The sequence below is a fragment of the Eutrigla gurnardus genome, assembly GCF_963514095.1.
Source record: "Eutrigla gurnardus genome assembly, chromosome: 23".
NCBI classification, from domain to species: domain Eukaryota; kingdom Metazoa; phylum Chordata; class Actinopteri; order Perciformes; family Triglidae; genus Eutrigla; species Eutrigla gurnardus.
Window position 1 is genome coordinate 7,305,307 of NC_139934.1, and position 19,330 is coordinate 7,324,636.

The window sequence follows — 19,330 nt, forward strand, 5'->3', positions numbered from 1 at the left end:
CTTTCAGTTTTTTTTAAGCTTTTAATGTCAGTTTCCGCCACATTTTTGGATCATCATCCTGAGGCGTCATAACGGTTATGCAAATTGGCGGTATGAAGTAAGGTGGACATTTTCTCACGTTTCCTCTCTCTCTTTCTCTCTCTCTCTCTCTCTCTCTCTCTCTCTCTCTCTCTCTCTCTCTCTCTCTCTCTCTCTCTGCATTGAATGTAGTTTGATATATGTATAGTGGATTATTAATGTACTGTTAAAATGTGTGCTCATTTGACAAAAAAAGTGCAATTTATACTTTGGTTAATGTGTGTAGCAGCGAATGCAGCCGATCACGTCTTTGTGATTTCTCGGCGCTCCATTTGTTCAGCCATTGCTACCCTGTATTACCACTACCTGGAAAGAAAGTGTTTATCTACCAGAAGACAAAGAAACAAAATGTAAACACGGACCTTTTGTTAAGTCTCAATTTTTGATTGGTTTAAATATTTTATCAAATACTGTGTTGAGATGTCATTTCCATTACTTAATATTTACTATAAAAAATGTTTTGCAATGTGTTTTTTATTTTATTTTGTGTTTTGATTTCCAGCCTTTGTTACGGTATTTGTTCTCACAAGATGCTGTATCTTTAGCATGTGCAGCTACTTTTTTATTTGATTTTTTGTTTGATTGATTGATTGATTGATTGTTGTTTTTTTCCTTGTTAAACATTAAAATGTAGTTTATTCTGCTGTTAGCAGAAGAGCTAAAATTATTTCAGACATTTTGTTTCCATATCAGTATTAGAGGAGCTGGGGAGGGGCTCAAAAATGACTCACATCTGTGCATTTGTCATTAAATCTATCCCTGAAGAAACCACACTTCACTCACCCATCCTCCCAGATTGGTGTGGAATAATAGTTCATCCACGTTATGCTAAAATACACTGCTCTATTACTCGTACAAATCTACACCGTACACTCCAACACATCACGGCCTTACTGAAATAAGTGTAACGCCAAATGCTCTCCAAAATAAAATGTGATATATGAGCAAAAATACTGAGCAAAGTCCACATTATGGCTTTGAGTTAAAACTGTTTTTTTTTTTTTTTTTAGTTGAGGTTTAAGTTCTATTGTGTTTGTATTACTTTTTTTTGTTTGTTTTTTACCCATGTGATTGACATTTCTTAAAAGTACCCTTGTGTTCACACATATTTCAAGATGACATTTCACATGACTGTACTGTTGGAGCCAAATAAACAGTCTTTCAAACACAGCGAACAATACGCTTGCTTTTATTTCTCACAATCCCTTTCAGTATATTAGATCGCTGGGGCGTATGTTCTTTTTTTATCGATTTATTTCAACTTTTTGGGGAATTTCTGACTTTTTTGTTTTCGAAAAATGTGACTATGGCTTTTTAGAGACCTTTTAATTTGCAGTGGACAGAGAGGAAGCATGGGAGGGAGAGGGGGGGGGGGCGTGACATGCAGCAAAGGACCTGCGGCTGGGATTCGAACCAGGGTCTGCTGCATATATGTGTACATGGGTACACAGCATAGGCTCAAACCACTCAACCACCTGCACGGCATGACCATGGTTTTTCATGACTGTTTTGTACTCACTACACTCAGACTGTGATTGACACGCTATATACAAGCATATGTTATGACTTTGAAATCATTTTTACAACATTTTATGAATTGTGTTGATTTTTCACTTTTTTTTTTACTTTTTTTCCCCCCGAAAAATTTGACCATGGCTTTTTATGCCTGTTTTGGACTCACTACACTCAGACTTGGCGCGACAAGCGATATGAGCCATTTTTATGACATTTTAATATTTTTTATGAATTTATTTTGACTGACTTTTTCGTAAGTTTTTGACATGCTATAGTATGACTTTTTTTTAAAATATGACTAAGCCTTTTGGTGACTTTTTAGCACTCACAACACTCAAATTTTGATTGACACGCGATATACAAGCATATGTTATGACTTTTAAATCATTTTTACAACATTTTATGAATTTTGTCGATTTTTCCCTTTTTTTTCGACATGCTATAGTATGACTTTTTTTTCCCCCCGAAAAATTTGACCATGGCTTTTTATGCCTGTTTTGGACTCACTACACTCAGACTTGGCGTGACAAGCGATATGAGCCATTTTTATGACATTTTAATATTTTTTATGAATTTATTTTGACTGACTTTTTCGTAAGTTTTTGACATGCTATAGTATGACTTTTTTTTAAAAATATGACTAAGCCTTTTTGTGACTTTTTAGCACTCACAACACTCAAATTTTGATTGACACGCGATATACAAGCATATGTTATGACTTTTAAATCATTTTTACAACATTTTATGAATTTTGTCGATTTTTCACTTTTTTTTCGACATGCTATAGTATGACTTTTTTTTCCCCCCGAAAAATTTGACCATGGCTTTTTATGCCTGTTTTGGACTCACTACACTCAGACTTGGCGTGACAAGCGATATGAGCCATTTTTATGACATTTTAATATTTTTTATGAATTTATTTTGAATGACTTTTTTGTGAATTTTCGACATGCTATAGTATGACTTTTTTTGAACAAAATCAATTAACCTTTCTTTTTTGAGATTTTCTCCTGGCATAGACACCTTTTTATTTACGATGGACAGAGAGGAAACATGGGAGAGAGAGGGGGATGTGACATGCAGCAAAGGACCTCCAGCCGGGATTCGAACCGGTGTCGTCTGCATATACGCGTACATGGGCAAATGGCATGCACTCTAACCACTAGACCACCTGAGAGCCATGACTGAGCCTTTTTACGAGCTATTTGGACTAAGTACACTCAGACTTTGATTGACACGCGATGTACAAGGATATGTTATGACTTTTAAATAATTTTTACAACATTTAATGAATTCTGTCGATTTTTCACTTTTTTTTCGACATGCTATAGTTTGACTTTTTTTTTAAATATGACTAAGCCTTTTTGTGACTTTTTTGCACTCACTACACTCAGACTTTGATTGACACGCGATATACAAGCATATGTTATGACTTTTAAATCATTTTTACAACATTTTATGAATTTTGTCGATTTTTCACTTTTTTTTCGACATGCTATAATATGACTTTTTTTTCCCCCCGAAAAATTTGACCATGGCTTTTTATGCCTGTTTTGGACTCACTACAGTCAGACTTGGCGCGACAAGCGATACGAGCGATTTTTATGACTTTTTAATATTTTTTATGAATTTATTTTGACTGACTTTTTCGTAAATTTTCAACATGCTATAGTATGACTTTTTTAAGGAAATATGACTAATCCTTTTTATGACTTTTATGCACTCACTACACTCAGACTTTGATTGACACGCGATATACAAGCATATGTTATGACTTTTAAATCATTTTTACAACATTTTATGAATTTTGTCGATTTTTCCCTTTTTTTTCGACATGCTATAGTATGACTTTTTTTTCCCCCCGAAAAATTTGACCATGGCTTTTTATGCCTGTTTTGGACTCACTACACTCAGACTTGGCGTGACAAGCGATATGAGCCATTTTTATCCATCCATTTTCTACCGCTTATCCTGTATTTAGGGTCACGGGGGGGCTGGAGCCAATCCCAGCTGTCATTGGGCGAAGGCAGGGTACACTCTGGACAGGACGCCAGTCTATCGCAGGGCCGACATGTAGAGACAGACAACCATTCACGCTCACATTCACACCTATGGGCAATTTAGAGTCACCAATTAACCTATCCCCATCTTGCATGTCTTTGGACTGTGGGAGGAAGCCGGAGAACCCGGAGAGAACCCACGCTTACACGGGGAGAACATGCAAACTCCACACAGAAGGAACCCGGGCCGACCCGGGAATCGAACCCAGGACCCTCTTGCTGTGAGGCGAGAGTGCTACCCACTACACCACCGTGCAGCCCAGCCATTTTTATGACATTTTAATATTTTTTATGAATTTATTTTGACTGACTTTTTCGTAAGTTTTTGACATGCTATAGTATGACTTTTTTTTAAATATGACTAAGCCTTTTTATGACTTTTATGCACTCACTACACTCAGACTTTGATTGACACGCGATATACAAGCATATGTTATGATTTTTAAATCATTTTTACAACATTTTATGAATTTTGTCGATTTTTCACTTTTTTTTCGACATGCTATAGTATGACTTTTTTTTCCCCCCGAAAAATTTGACCATGGCTTTTTATGCCTGTTTTGGACTCACTACACTCAGACTTGGCGCGACAAGCGATACGAGCGATTTTTATGACTTTTTAATATTTTTTATGAATTTATTTTGACTGACTTTTTCGTAAGTTTTTGACATGCTATAGTATGACTTTTTTAAGGAAATATGACTAATCCTTTTTATGACTTTTATGCACTCACTACACTCAGACTTTGATTGACACGCGATATACAAGCATATGTTATGACTTTTAAATCATTTTTACAACATTTTATGAATTTTGTCGATTTTTCACTTTTTTTTCGACATGCTATAGTATGACTTTTTTTTCCCCCCGAAAAATTTGACCATGGCTTTTTATGCCTGTTTTGGACTCACTACACTCAGACTTGGCGTGACAAGCGATATGAGCCATTTTTATGACATTTTAATATTTTTTATGAATTTATTTTGACTGACTTTTTCGTAAGTTTTTGACATGCTATAGTATGACTTTTTTTTAAATATGACTAAGCCTTTTTGTGACTTTTTAGCACTCACAACACTCAAATTTTGATTGACACGCGATATACAAGCATATGTTATGACTTTTAAATCATTTTTACAACATTTTATGAATTTTGTCGATTTTTCCCTTTTTTTTCGACATGCTATAGTATGACTTTTTTTTCCCCCCGAAAAATTTGACCATGGCTTTTTATGCCTGTTTTGGACTCACTACACTCAGACTTGGCGTGACAAGCGATATGAGCCATTTTTATGACATTTTAATGTTTTTTATGAATTTATTTTGAATTACTTTTTTGTGAATTTTCGACATGCTATAGTATGACTTTTTTCGAACAAAATCAATTAACCTTTCTTTTTTGAGATTTTCTCCTGGCATAGACACCTTTTTATTTACGATGGACAGAGAGGAAACATGGGAGAGAGAGGGGGATGTGACATGCAGCAAAGGACCTCCAGCCGGGACTCGAACCGGTGTCGTCTGCATATACGCGTACATGGGCAAATGGGATGCACTCTAACCACTAGACCAGCTGAGAGCCATGACTGAGCCTTTTTACGACCTATTTGGACTAAGTACACTCAGACTTTGATTGACACGCGATGTACAAGGATATGTTATGACTTTTAAATAATTTTTACAACATTTAATGAATTCTGTCGATTTTTCACTTTTTTTTCGACATGCTATAGTATGACTTTTTTTTTTAATATGACTAAGCCTTTTTGTGACTTTTTTGCACTCACTACACTCAGACTTTGATTGACAGGCGATATACAAGCATATGTTATGACTTTTAAATCATTTTTACAACATTTAATGAATTTTGTCGAGTAGTATGACTTTTTTGTTGTTGTTTTTAATATGACCATGGCTTTTTATGGCTATTTTGGACTACACTCAGACTCTACTTGACATACGATATGACAGATTCTTATGACTTTTTAATAATTTTTAATCATCTTTCTGAATTTATTTTGACTGACTTTTTCGTGAATTTTCAACACACTATAGTATGATTTTTTATTTTTTGTAAGTTGACCATGGCTTCTGATGCCTGTTTTGGACTCACTACACTCAGACTCTACTTGACATGTATATGATACGAGAGATTTTTTTGACTTATTAATAATTTTGCAACAATTTATGAATTTTGTCGACAAACTTTACATGACTGTTTTGGACTCACTAAACTCAGACTTTGCCCGACATACTACAAGAGGGATTTCTATGAATTTTTATTATTTTTTTGCTAGTATTCTTAAGGTTGCTGACTGTGGATTAAAGAAAGTGGCTAAAATCTGCATCTCTACTGTTAACTCGGTGTCCGGATTTTTACTGTGTCACCGACCGCTAACTGGCCTGATGTTCAGCAACTACCGCTTTTTGGTCTACAGCACAATGTTGGGGTGGAACCATCTCAGGGTGGCTGTGCCTGCCACCATGGACTACTACTGTTGATACTACTACTGTGAATACAACTATACTACACTACTCCCACTGAACATATGGAGTGTATACTTTTCAAACCGCCTGCGATTAGAGATGGGACAACCGACTATAAAAGTAAAATATCATATCCACTACTACATTAACAAACTACACTTGTCCCACGTGTGTGAGTGTGTGTGTGCGCGCGCGCGCGTGCGTGTATGTGTGTGTGCGCGCGTCTCGCGTGTACACACAGCCGGGTTATATCCGCTCGAGCAGATGTCGCTACTCCTCGAGTCGGTGCGCGTCGTCCTCCAGCGGGACAACATCAGGATGTCTGAGGCAATAATCGAGAAGAAGAAGACGATAGACCTGAGGAAGAAGTACATTGGGTGAGTTTATGATATTGATATTATTTTACGAGTTAAGTTAAAAAAAAGAAAAGAAAAAAAAAAAGAATGTCAGTCGTTAAGTTACACGTCTAAACACACGAACATGTCTTGTATTTATTAATTGTATTAGTCGGTATACGTGATCTTAACTGCAGATCTTAACTGCGCGACACAAAAACCTGCTGAACCAGGGTGAAGGGCTCGCTTCGCACACTTGGAAATATTAAAAGTAGTTCCTCCGCAGGCCATCGTGTAAGATATTCTTCAGCCATGACCCCATTAAGATCGTGCGCGCCAAAGGCCAGTACATGTATGATGAAAAAGGACGGCGCTACTTGGATTGCATCAACAATGTGGCTCACGGTAAACACACACACACACACACACACACACGCAAAAGTCTCGAAAAATGATTGTCATGTTATGTGGAGGCTACACCTGTCTGGGTGTGGCCCTGCTGTACTTGCAGCTACAAACAGGATTGTAATACATAAACAAACAAAACAAATATTTGTTTTTGTCCTGAACTTGTTGCATCCTTTCTTCCATCCCCCCCCAGTGGGCCACTGTCACCCTGAGGTGGTGAAGGCTGGAGCTCAGCAGATGGAACTACTCAACACCAACTCCAGATTCTTGCATGACAACCTCGTACTCTACGCCCAGAAGCTTCAGGCCACACTTCCCGACAAGCTTTCCGTGTGCTACTTTGTCAACTCTGGGTATGTTGCATCATCCACTGTCAGACATATAATGGCGTCTTGTATCGTACCTGCTGTCATTCCCAATTCTTGGATTTTCCGAGTTTGATCATTAGTTTGACTTGGTAACAACAACAATATTCGTTAAAACACTGAAGGTTAGTATTCCTAGAGAGGGTGTAGATGAACAATAACAATAAAAACACATCCAGCTTTGTCAGCGTTGATGCAGGAATCTAACTGGACCTGCGTTGGCGTGGTTACTTATTTACACTTCGCCGTGTTCTGCAGCGTGAACAGGACTTATCTGGTCAAGGAAAGGTGGATAAATCACAGATGTTAAGTCACTGCAAGGCCAGTGCAAGGCCAGTGCAACGAGTTCACTCGTGTCATCAGATTGGCTACACAAAAAGAAAGATATCATCTATCAAGATATCTATATATCATTATTCTTATATTATATGTTAACATGTTAATTCTCCACCATAGTTTTCCTGTGGAAGAACTTGGAAACATGAACATCACGTCGAGATCTCAATAAATCAAGCCGTACACTGTTATTACCAGTTTTAATAAATAGACACACCCTTATAATATATACGCTTGTGACATCCATGGCTCCTGCTGTGTGTTTTGTGGTGACTGAGTAACTCAAAGTAACCCTTGCCCCTTTTTGAACTTTAGCTCCGAAGCCAATGACCTGGCCCTTCGACTTGCATGGCAGTACACCGGCCACAAAGATATCATCACGTTGGAGAAGTAAGTGTAACTGCCCTGTCAGTGTAAAAAAAATAAAAAAACAAAAAAACAACAACCAAAAAAACACCTTGAACAAACTGAAAGTGCATAATTGCTAATTGGTCGTTTTATTCTGTGTATTTTATATGACGTGTACGTATATTTTTGCATGGTGTAAATAGTTCTGTTGTCACATATCCGGGTGATATTGCAATTGAGAGGAGCCGCCTGTGTTTGCTTTGCAGTGCCTATCACGGCCACGTGTCATCACTCATCAACATCAGCCCATATAAGTTCCACCACCGGTCAGATGCCGAGCAGAACCAATCTGTCCATGTGGTGAGTGCTTTCTCTGCCTCTCCTGCACGCTATTAAAACGCCATGCCTCAACGTGCAACCACCGGCCGTTTGGCAGGCGAGTGAGTGTTTGCTCCTCTAACACCCTAAGGTGTTGTCATAGTCGGGCTGGAACACCATGCTAATATGCAAATAAGGGAAGTACGGCGCGTCAACTAAAAGGACAAGGAGTTTAATAAAGGTTACATTCGTTCAACAAGAAACCCAATCTGAATTGTAACAAATGGCAGTGGCAGGAAAAACATACCGGCAGGTTAACTAAAGGTCATGATAAGGATCAAAGTCTAGGTTAGCAGAAGATGGTGCGGGGAGATAGGTCCGAACCAGTTCAGCAGGAGACATTTTTACTTTTGGTGTCAGATGTGAGCTTTGCCCTGAAAACAGCTGATAGTGTGATTATGTGACGGGCTGCAGAACAGGTGGATAGAGAGAGAGAGACTCAGGGAGTTGCTCTAGAAAAATACAAGTGGAATGAGGCGGAGCAGGATGTTTATGGTGTATGTTTCGCTATTAGGCGTTTAATTAACCTACATGCAATGCTAAAGGTTTTGTTGGTACATCGCTTTCAACTAACTAACAATACTAAATAATGATGTCCCTTTACAATTCAAGGGGCACTTGATCCCTTTAAACCAGGGGTGTCAAACATAAGGCCCGGGGGCCAGACCCGGCCCGCCAGCAGGTTTCATGTGGCCCCCCCAGATGTTTTGGGTAGGAAGGGAAAATTGGAGCGTGGACTTGTATCGCCAAATGTTCTGACATATGTTAGATGAAAAAGACCTCTACTGTCTCGTCCCCGACACAGGCTCCCAGCCCGGATGTGTACCGAGGAAAGTTCAGAGCGGACCACCCGGACCCCGCCACAGCGTACGCAGATGAGGTCAAAGACATGATACATGAAAAAGGAGGCAAGGTACGGTTTGTGTTTGACATCGTTGTGTTACGAGAATTTGACCTATTTCTTTTTTTTTTTCAAGGAAATGGCCCTGAATAACCAAAAAATATCTTATGCAATGTCAAACAAACAAAGTCCAACGATAGGATTTAAGTTTTTAATCCCTTTATTTACCCCGCTTTTATTGCTGAATACTAAGATTTTCCACCTTTCCCTTTTTTCTTCCCTTTTCTCAGGTTCAATCCAGGCATTCTGCTTTTTTGGGTCAAATGATCCCAGTTCACAAGAACATGTGTAGTGGGGACTGTTATTGTCCGAGCTTGTTGGCCCTTAACCGTATGTTCCAGTGCTTCCAGTGGCGAGAGCGACCGGATTTCAACCCGGGGATTAATCAGAATGGCTTTAGCAGTTTCTAATGGAGGAAACCAAAACAAAACACCAACAAAAAGGAGTACAATAACACCTGTGATACTGGAGATACGTGTATGTGAGGAAATGTTGCACCCTGTTGTTCCTTATAATGTACGACTGTGTGCTTTCTTTTTTTGTCTGTCTTACTCCACAGTGACCTACATTACAACATTCATTTCTGTCGAAACATTGCATGACTGCCTCTCTCTCGTTTGTGCACTATTAACCTTTTAGTGACAGCACACCAATGACACTTATGACAAGGAGATCCAAGGGTCAAAGATGGCAAAAATCTCCTCCCAGTTTGGAGTTTCGTCAGTCCGGCTTCACATTTTTAGTCCTGATGTTTTTCCTCTTGTGCAGATTGCTGCTTTTATTGCTGAGTCATTGCAGAGTTGTGGTGGGCAGGTCATTCCCCCCATGGGCTACTTCCAGCAGGTTGCAGGGTATGTACCCACGTTTTTTGCAGATTCATTCCAACACAAGGATATGGACACTACAAAAAGCCAAAGGGAGACATTTTTCAGCTGCACCAGAATCCAGAACCCCCTTAAACGACCGCAGTCAGTGCTGCAGTATCAACAAATGCCTTATCGAGAGAATTTGACTTTCTTTGATTTTCCCGCAGTCATGTCCGCAAAGCAGGGGGCGTCTTCATCGCCGACGAAGTCCAAGTGGGCTTCGGACGCGTGGGCACCCACTTCTGGGCCTTCCAGCTTCAGGGCGAGGACTTTGTGCCAGACATTGTCACGATGGGGAAACCGATCGGCAACGGTCACCCGATATCATGCGTGGTCACGACCAAAGAGGTGGCGGAGGCCTTCATTTCATCTGGAATGGAGTATTTCAATACGGTACAGTAGATTAATGAAAAAAAATGTGTCGTCGTGTGATGTCGCTTATATATTGAACGCCTTCTATTGTCTCATGGTTGTGTCCTCAGTGTACCCACGACGATCCAGCAGCTGATATCCTGGGTGGTGTTGGACTGCAACGGAGGTGTAATCTTTCCTCTGTGTGTGGGTTTTGAATTTCTCAGTTTGGCGGTAACCCAGTGTCGTGTGCCATCGGCATGGCCGTCTTAGACGTGATCGTGAAAGAGGATCTCCAGGGAAATGCACTGCGTGTGGGCCGATACCTGACCAGTCTGCTGGAAAAGCAGAAAGAGAAGCATCCACTGGTTGGTGATGTCAGGTGAGTGGTTATTCTCTGAGATAACGTTACGAAAAGAAAACTTTTCAAATGACTGTGTATAAGAATGTCCTTGTAGCCTTCTTACATGAGGTAAGCAGAGGTCAGAGATGACTGAACCAAAAATGGTGTCACATCCTGCAGGGGGCGTGGCCTCTTTTCTGGGATGGAGCTTGTGAAGGACAGGTTGAAGCTCACTCCGGCTACAGCAGAAGCCCAAGAAGTCATATATCAGTAAGTGTACTGTAAGTGGGAACGCAGAGTTGTAATAAATGAAAGGGGTCGTGGCTGCACCCCCACTGGTGGCTCGCTGTCATTGCATCCCGCATGCAAGCGTGAGTTCCACCTGTGCGTTCCCTGCACACAATGTCTGCTGTGAAAACAGCTTTTTTTTAAATGACTCAACGGCTTAACTACATCTGTAAATTGATACCGTGTGGAGGGAGTCATACATATTTTCTCCCAGGCTAAAGGAACAGTTCGTCCTCCTAAGTGCTGACGGACCTCATCGCAATGTGCTCAAGTTCAAGCCTCCCATGTGCTTCACCACCGAGGACGCTGACCTGGTGGTGGAGAAGATCGACCGCATTCTCACAGGTGCCTCACATTACGCCTCCCCCCCCCCCCCCCCCCTTTCTCTCTCTGTTGAGGGCTGGAAGGCACTCGATGGCCCGTGTTCTCACTTATGTGTGTTTTTTGTGTTTCCAGAGCTTGAGGAAGCGCTGGGCATGAAGTTGCACAACGCGTCGAGTTTAGAGAATGCAAGCAGTAAAAAGGTATGTTTGACTCTGCTTTTCCCCCCCAACCTCCTGACTTGATCGTTAATCCAACTTCAATCTCTTCGTGCTTTCGTCTCAAGCTGCCAACTGATGAAAATGGACAGCACCATGAGTTAGTGCACAACAAAAGGAGCGGTCGAGGAGATCCTCAACAAACCAAACGCCTCAGGACATCATAACGCACCACTTTATCCTCTACAAAGTTTAAAGACATTATTAAATTTAGAAATTACAAAATGCAGGGGGCGGGGGGATGTGTAATTAATAATGTTTACATTAATAATAACATACCGTATGTCACTGGGATTGCAGTGTCTTCTCAGTTATTATTTCTTTTAATTTCACTAAGGAATCGAGACATTTCTTCAACATCACGTGTCTATCGTGGTTTTACTTTTGGTGCTTAAAATTGTGCGAGCTACCGTGCGTGCATACTTTTTGTTTTAATCTCTGATAAACATTCACTTGGCGATGATTTTAAGGGAAGTCTGTTAATGAATCAAAAGGTATTATCATTGTCATCATTCCTCACTGTTGTTCCAAAGTGTGGAATACCTGCATGTATGTGTTTTAATCTGCCTTTTTGTAGCTGAAGGTTTGAATTTAAATGGAATAATGAATATCTTATAGACAAATCCAAGAGCCGCTGGTAACGTTTCATAAGATGCTGGCAGAGAGGAAAACTTGGCCCAGCTTCAGTAACGATGACTGGTATGTTTTGAGGGAGCATTACGCTATCAATTAACTTCACTGACGTGCCTGAGGGTTGAAGGTACAACAGCACTTTATGACTGCTTCCCTGTCGTCTGTGGAACATTCCCTCCCCTTTATTACTTCTAATATGTAGATCCAATTTTATTTTACTTCTGGATTGTATTGGGCAATGATTTACCACCAGTGTTAAGCCTCATGTTGTGTCTGTGTAGCATCTGTTGTACGGTATTTGAACATGGGGGTGTGCTTAATTTAATGTCTATATTATAAATTCTGGGATTTCCTTTTCCATCAAACATCTGATTTTATGAGGGTCTCGTAACCAAACGTTTTATCATTAAATTATTGCATTGGACTTAAGTATGGAAAGCCTTGTTTCTCATATCTATTTTTTTTTTTTGTCCCTCTGGAACCTCACTGTCATGAGTGGGATGTGGTATAGAATGAGTGATGTGAAGCTTTGCCTAGAAACAGAATTGTTTTCCTGTCTTGTCATACAAAAGCTATCAATGACCAATTTCAACACAATTCAAATCAATAACCTTAAGCAATTAATAAGATTTGCCCTGAGGATTTAAGTCTTGTTACTGGAGGTAAGCGATGACCAGGAAGCACGACTGCCTGGTGGATCTATGACGCCTCCTTCTGGAGGACATGTTGAAATGCATTTGTGGACTTCTAATACTGGACATTCATCTTTGCCTGTTGTGGCTCTCAACTACATGGATGCAGACGATGACTAGATGTGTCAGTGATGGACAAAAGTTCATACATATGACAGTAAAGAATTCTGAAAGGAAGATTTATTTCTTGTACAAAAATGCAACAAGTTCAAGGCTTTTTTTTCAATTTCTTTACAAAAACGTAATACCTCAACGTCAACCCGACTCCCCTCTAAATGATTCACCCAGTGCTAATCCAGATTTAAAAACCAGTGGCTCCATTCCAACAGTGTTCAGTAACTTCCTTTCCCTTTTCTTCTCCAGTCACTGTAAGAAGTGTAGTGTACGGAGAAGCTCGCCGTGACAAAATTTGTCATAATGATGACGTATGTAATCCTCCGGTGCATCGGTTTGTTAGGAGATTTGGAGAGAAAAGAAGTCACTGAACTTGAGGCAGAGCCAGTAAGAGAGAGGTCTAATTTCTTGAGCAAAATCAGTGCTTTGAGTCCTTAATGGTTGATTATATCAAGGGTTGAGTTTACCCTTTAATTTTAGTTCGGTTTGATGTCCTCCGTCGCTCCAAATCACTTTAAGTGTGTGCCTCTTGTCTTTAGCCCATGAGATATCCTCTGAAAAGACAAGATATTAATTTAAGACAAATTAGCGTTACTAGTAGGACTCGGATTGATGTTTTCATGAGAAACAATAGGTGGCTTTGACTTACGGCAGCTTCATGCGCATGAAGACTCTGGCCATGAAGAAGCTGAGAAGAACGCTGACGAAACCGATGAAGAGCAGCAGGAAGCGGTTGAGTTTGGGAATGTTTGGCGCGTTGGAGCGGTCCAGGATTATAAAGCCCAGGCCTCCCATCGTAAAGAGGAAACTGGAAGCCAGGCCTTCCATAATGTACTGTCCATTCACTCTGGGAAAACAAACAGTCTCCTATGCATTATTTACTGTGGCTTTAATGCAAAAATCCTTGCTGTAGCTGCAGTTTGGTGATGTAGTTCTGACTGACATACCTGTATGCCAAAAAGGCCACTGGTCGCTGGTGTCCATGCTCATCAGTCATTGAACCCACACTTGGTGGCTCGACAATTACATCGTAGATGATGCCTATAATGTGGGGGGTATTGAGAAGTCATCAAACACACACCATAAGACGTAATATACCCACAGTCTGGCTAGCTAACGTTACTAAATCTGATAGGAAATTGATATTTCCACAAGTGCTGGAGGAAATTAGAGCATATACTGATGCTAGCTTAATTGCAAAGTTAGCTTTTCCTTTTTGCTACTTTTTTGGGTAAAAGCTAGCGACTTTTTTTTTTTAACAAATGCAACCAAGCCAACAATATCCGGCATTATTTCAACCGCAAACGAATGAGCGTTTAAGCCGTTATGACATGCCGACACAATGCAAGTTAACGTCATATTTAAGGCTAGGCTACGTTAGCTTAGCAGATCCGCTTACCTCCCGTGATGAGAAAGTAGGACACGATAACGACCGCGTACACAGTCATGGCCGACGGCATATGCAGCCATGACGGTTTCTTCAATTTTACATTTGGGCATTCCAGCAAAGCGAACGGTACACTGTATAATGTCTCCATGACTGATAGACAAACAGTAGAACAGCCGCTACAACTACTAGCCGAGATCCGTCTGCGGCTGCGCAAAGACTATGTTGACGTGTCCCGGAAGCACATCCCAGCCTCCCCTCTAGCTTTGCTTTCTGTAAACAATGCTAATACAATAATAAATACAAATATTGTATTTGTTTTCATTGTGATGTGCCTGTTTTAATAACTTCCTAAATAATTATATTTAACTTAAGAGTGATTTTTTTAATATAAAATGCCTATACAAAAGGCAAGTGTTAGACTTAGACTTAGACTTAGACTTAGACTTGCTTTTATTGTCATTGTTACAGGAACAACGAGATTATGTACAGCAGTCCCCAAAGTGCAGTTTCAAAATTTACATAACAACCTATACATAACTTTACAAATAAATATATATATAGAAATATATATATATGTAGAAAAATAAAATTAAAAAGTGGATGAGTGCAGAGAGGTATACATTGTATACATTATTGGCATCAGGCATATTCATGGGATATGTTATTTCAAGATGTTATTACACATTGTTATTGCACATTTTTTTACATTCAGGGATTAAAATATGTCATATGTTCAGTGTGTATGTTCAGTTCACAGTTCCTTAGTTTCTTAGTTCTCAGTTGTCCATGTATAGTGCATTATCTGCTCCCTCTGCTATTACCAGCGGCCGAGTTGAGCGCTTTAATGGCTTTGGGATATTGGCTATTTTTCAGTCTGTTTGTGGATGCAGGGTATATTCTGTATCTTTTGCCCGAGGGCAGCAGTTCGAAATGTCTGTGACCGGGGTGGGTAGGGTCTTTCAGGATGCTGTTTGCCTTCCTGAGACAGCGTGTGCTGTACAGTTCCTCCAGGGAGGGGAGGGGGGTATCAGGGGGGCATCTGATGATTCCCTGGGCGGTGTCCACGACTCTCTGTAGAGACTTCCTCTCTGCAGCTGTGCAGCTCCAAAACCACACTCCAGTGCAGTATGTGAGGACACTCTCGATGGAGCACCGGTAGAAGGACATCATCAGCTCCCTAGAGAGGTTGTTCTTCCTGAGGACTCTCAGGAAGTATAGCCTCTGGTGTGCTTTCTTGAGGATAGCCGAGGTGTTGGTGCTCCATGACAGGTCGTTGTCGAGGTGGACGCCCAGGAAGCGGAAGTTGGAGGTTATCTCCACCTCATCTCCGTTGATGACCAGGGGCTGAATGTCTGTCTTCTTCTTCCTCCTGAAGTCGATGATCAGCTCCTTGGTTTTGGAGATGTTCAGCTCCAGATTGTTTTCCCTGCACCATGCTGCCAGCCTCTCCACCTCGCGTCGATAGTTGGTCTCGTCTCCTGCAGTGATGAGCCCCACTATGGTGGTGTCGTCCGCAAACTTGATGATGATGTGTTGGTATGTTAATAACAAAAGAAGTGCTGAATGGATAAACATGAAACGATGTAACAATTTCGTATCAAAAAACTTTGAGTAAATTCTTTTTAGAGAAAAAAACATCACATTTTCTTAAATATGATGTATCATAAGGTCTCTCTGCATAAAATACACTATTTTTCCACTTCTCTACCATAACAAGCTAGAGAGCTTTTCAAGTCATCTGTGATGATATTTAGGATTATCCAAGTCATAAAAAGCCAGTCAAATACAAAAAAAACCCCAAGTCATTAGTATGTTGAAAATTCACAAAAAAGTCAATCGAATAAAATTGTAAAAAATGATTAAAAAGTCATAAAAATTCCTCATATCTTAGGTCAAGTGAAGTCCGAGTGTAGCGAGTCCAAAACAGTCATAAAAAGCCAGTCAAATTAAAAAATATATATAGTACGACAAAAATTCCCCAAAAAAAGTCAGTCGACAGAATAAATCTGATTAAAAAGTCATAAGTCATCATTTGTTGTAAAAATTAGCCATAGCCGTCAAAGATGCACCCATTTAATTATAGCCTATATTTACTGGTGCATTCATAGTTTTTTTAAGCGACCCCCACAGAGACTAAATCATAACTCAAACCCCAATTAAATCATAACTCATCAGATACAAGGCTTTCAAAATTGAAACCCAGTTCCTTCCTTTCCAATGAAATACACCAAAACATTGAACATCAACAACAGATGGATTTGTTTGTCATTTTTTATTGTGGCAATACAAATACACATTTTACTTAGATTTCTGGCTCTGTGCCTGTGCCTTGAGCACCTTGACGACGATCTTCTGCTCCTCAATCAGGAAAGCACGCTTGATCCTGAGAAGAAACGCAAAAGAACATTTAGAAATAATGCATTCACCATTAAAAACTCGCATCAAATTAATCAGAGACTTCACATTGCACCTTGAGGCACCAAAAAAAAGGACCAGAGTAGCAGTTGTGACACCTTATCAGACTTCAGGGCAAATTATAGAATCATTCCAGTTTGAAGGGAACAGCTTACCTGTCACGCACACACTTTGCGCACATGGAGCCTCCGTAGGCCCTGCTAACGTGCTTCTTGGTCTTGGAGAGCCTCATCAGAACCTGAGGTCTAACGGCGCGGATCTACAAGACATAACAGAACCACAATGAGATCACAGTTACGGCTACAAACATAATTAACAGAAGAAGAAGAACACTACCAAGGAAGAGTTATCCCAAACATGTTTGAACACAGTGGTGGATGTAGACAGTCTGCATGCTTGAACAACAACTCCCCATTGTTGGCTATTCAACAAACATGTCAATTCTACATTTCAGGAATCCTGAAAATGGACTTAAAATACTACCATAGTCTTAAATGCTAAATAGTTTAGGTTTTCTTCAAAGAATTGTGTGCAACTATAGTGTAACACGCTTTAAACATTCCTAGATCATCACTTGCTGAACATAAACTGCTTATTTTGGTGTGCTCTTTTGTTTACAGGTGTAAAATACTGCATTTCAACTTTGGAGGTCTGTTACAAAAACCCATTTTGGCCACATCTCAAAATGCCACATCTGGATACCTCCACCTTCTAAATGTATTATTTGCCATTCATCTGATGACACCAGGGGGTTTCTGTTTAATGCCAATGCCTAGATGAATAACCAAACTTTAGCTCACCGATTGCATGTTCAATAAGTGTAAATAACATTCTTCTGGCAAAATATTAACAGAAAAAGAAAGATCTCCGATGTGCCATCACTTCAGTGCAATGCGGTCGTTATCTCAAATGAAAAAAATTAGTGTTTTCAAAGAAAATGACTGTCAGAATCATAGAAAAAGACAAGCTACTCATAGTAAGACGCTTTGGGGTACTTTTTTTTGCGGCATTATGCTTTCAGGACAAGGCCAGCATCCCCCCCCCCCATAAACACCAAGTCAGGGGAGCAGTCTTGATACGGTTAAGCAATAGTAGCAAAGTCTTTTTAGTGTAAAGGCTCATCCAACCCATCAACTTGATGCCTAATCACATCCAATGAACGCTAACTTCCACGATTAGTACAGGGAATGTCCTCAATCTACAGATCTTGCATAGTTGAGACGTCTGGAAAGAACATCCACCACCGCACTTGTGTTTATAATAGATGGCGGTATTTAATGGGACCAGCCCCATTTGGGTCATACAGACCTCGAAAGCATGCATCACTTTACTCCAGTGAGTTACCACACACACAGCTTACTGGGGAGAAGCAAAACAAATGCAGTGAGTTTACTTACACCACGCAGTCTTCCCGGGCAGATGCCGCATGCCGACTTGGGGGCTTTGCCGACCTTCTTGGTGTACAGGTACACGATGCGGTTACCAGGCGTCCGGGAACTACAAAAAAAAAGCACATTTGATACATTGATTGGGTGGCATTTAACGTTGCAGGCTTATGGCGAACTTGTGTTTGTCAACTTGCACACACTGCAGCGTTAGAAATCACACTTACAGTCTGGTTTTGTTGGAGGCGGTGTTGTAGGACAACCTACGGCGGTAAGTCAGGCGCTGCACCATCTTGAAGCTGAAAACAAGACAGTTTTTACGTTAGTCTTTGACCATGATGCTAGGGTGCTAACTGTGCTAGCCGCGCTGCCGATGCTAAAGCTCAAGACGTTAGCGACACGGGCCCACATTGACGTTAGTATACATAAACATTGACATAATCGTTGACTCGACTAACGCCGTTTCACACGAGAAAGCCACATTTCAGCGTAGTTGTTAGCTACGGCGGCTCTAACGTTCACACTCGCCTCAGCCTCTAGTTAGCGGCCTTAAGGACCCAGTAACGGCATCTGTATAACATCTCCCAAAAACCACAAATTAATAAAATTGTCACATCGTTAAAAAGAAAGACATGTTTATGGTTTAATCTGTACTTGACATCGACCACATTTTTGTCTAAAATGCAGGATTACAGTGGATAATGAAATCATAATGTTCCAGAGCAAATCAGGGGGCCGCCATACCTGCTGTCGCCGTAACCGGAAGAGGAAGGAGCAAGGCGGGATTTCAGGTTAAAGTTCCTCGGCTTTTTCCGAGACTCTGCCCCTACTGGTGTTTTGTTTGTACTGCACACAAAATGATAGCACAGATGTCATGAGCTATATACAGTTTACATAATTACAATTTTAATTATTATTAATAAATAATAATTGACGGATATGTCATCTCCCATGCAATTTTTTGCAAGCAATGATTCATCTAATGCAGGGTCAGAAGACATGATCAGTTGTGAATATTGCAAACTGCAAACATTTTTTAAGGAATCACTCTTGGCTGAGAGGTTTTATTGGGACCACTTGATTTTAAAGCTTCGGGCCCTTT

At 40.4% G+C, this 19,330-nt stretch overlaps 3 protein-coding genes across 4 annotated transcripts; 1 reads left to right on the forward strand and 2 right to left on the reverse strand.

Moving 5' to 3' along the window:
- Positions 1-6,363: 6,363 nt before the first annotated feature.
- On the forward strand, positions 6,364-12,656 carry etnppl (ethanolamine-phosphate phospho-lyase). 2 transcript variants are annotated; one of them, XM_084002875.1, is made up of 13 exons: positions 6,364-6,518; positions 6,763-6,881; positions 7,078-7,237; positions 7,901-7,975; positions 8,200-8,293; positions 9,117-9,233; positions 9,981-10,063; positions 10,246-10,471; positions 10,657-10,811; positions 10,953-11,042; positions 11,275-11,405; positions 11,517-11,584; positions 11,668-12,656. In XM_084002875.1, the coding sequence occupies exons 1-13, from the start codon at positions 6,406-6,408 to the stop codon at positions 11,764-11,766; spliced, it is 1,530 nt and encodes a 509-aa protein (XP_083859001.1). In that variant the 5' UTR covers positions 6,364-6,405; the 3' UTR covers positions 11,767-12,656. The 2 variants fall into 2 exon arrangements, with proteins under 2 accessions (XP_083859001.1, XP_083859002.1); XM_084002876.1 differs by having other exon boundaries at positions 9,117-9,224.
- A 618-nt stretch (positions 12,657-13,274) lies between these two features.
- Positions 13,275-14,626, reverse strand: ostc (oligosaccharyltransferase complex subunit). Its single transcript, XM_084002877.1, has 4 exons — positions 14,438-14,626; positions 13,986-14,079; positions 13,688-13,885; positions 13,275-13,592 (listed from the first exon to the last, which is right to left on the reverse strand). The coding sequence occupies exons 1-4, from the start codon at positions 14,574-14,576 to the stop codon at positions 13,574-13,576; spliced, it is 450 nt and encodes a 149-aa protein (XP_083859003.1). The 5' UTR covers positions 14,577-14,626; the 3' UTR covers positions 13,275-13,573.
- A 2,055-nt stretch (positions 14,627-16,681) lies between these two features.
- rpl34 (ribosomal protein L34) lies at positions 16,682-19,030 on the reverse strand. The gene is made up of 5 exons (XM_084002624.1): positions 18,973-19,030; positions 18,456-18,527; positions 18,241-18,340; positions 16,999-17,102; positions 16,682-16,811 (listed from the first exon to the last, which is right to left on the reverse strand). Exons 2-5 carry the CDS (start codon positions 18,518-18,520, stop codon positions 16,727-16,729), a joined length of 354 nt encoding a protein of 117 aa, XP_083858750.1. The 5' UTR covers positions 18,521-18,527; positions 18,973-19,030; the 3' UTR covers positions 16,682-16,726.
- Positions 19,031-19,330: the final 300 nt, after the last annotated feature.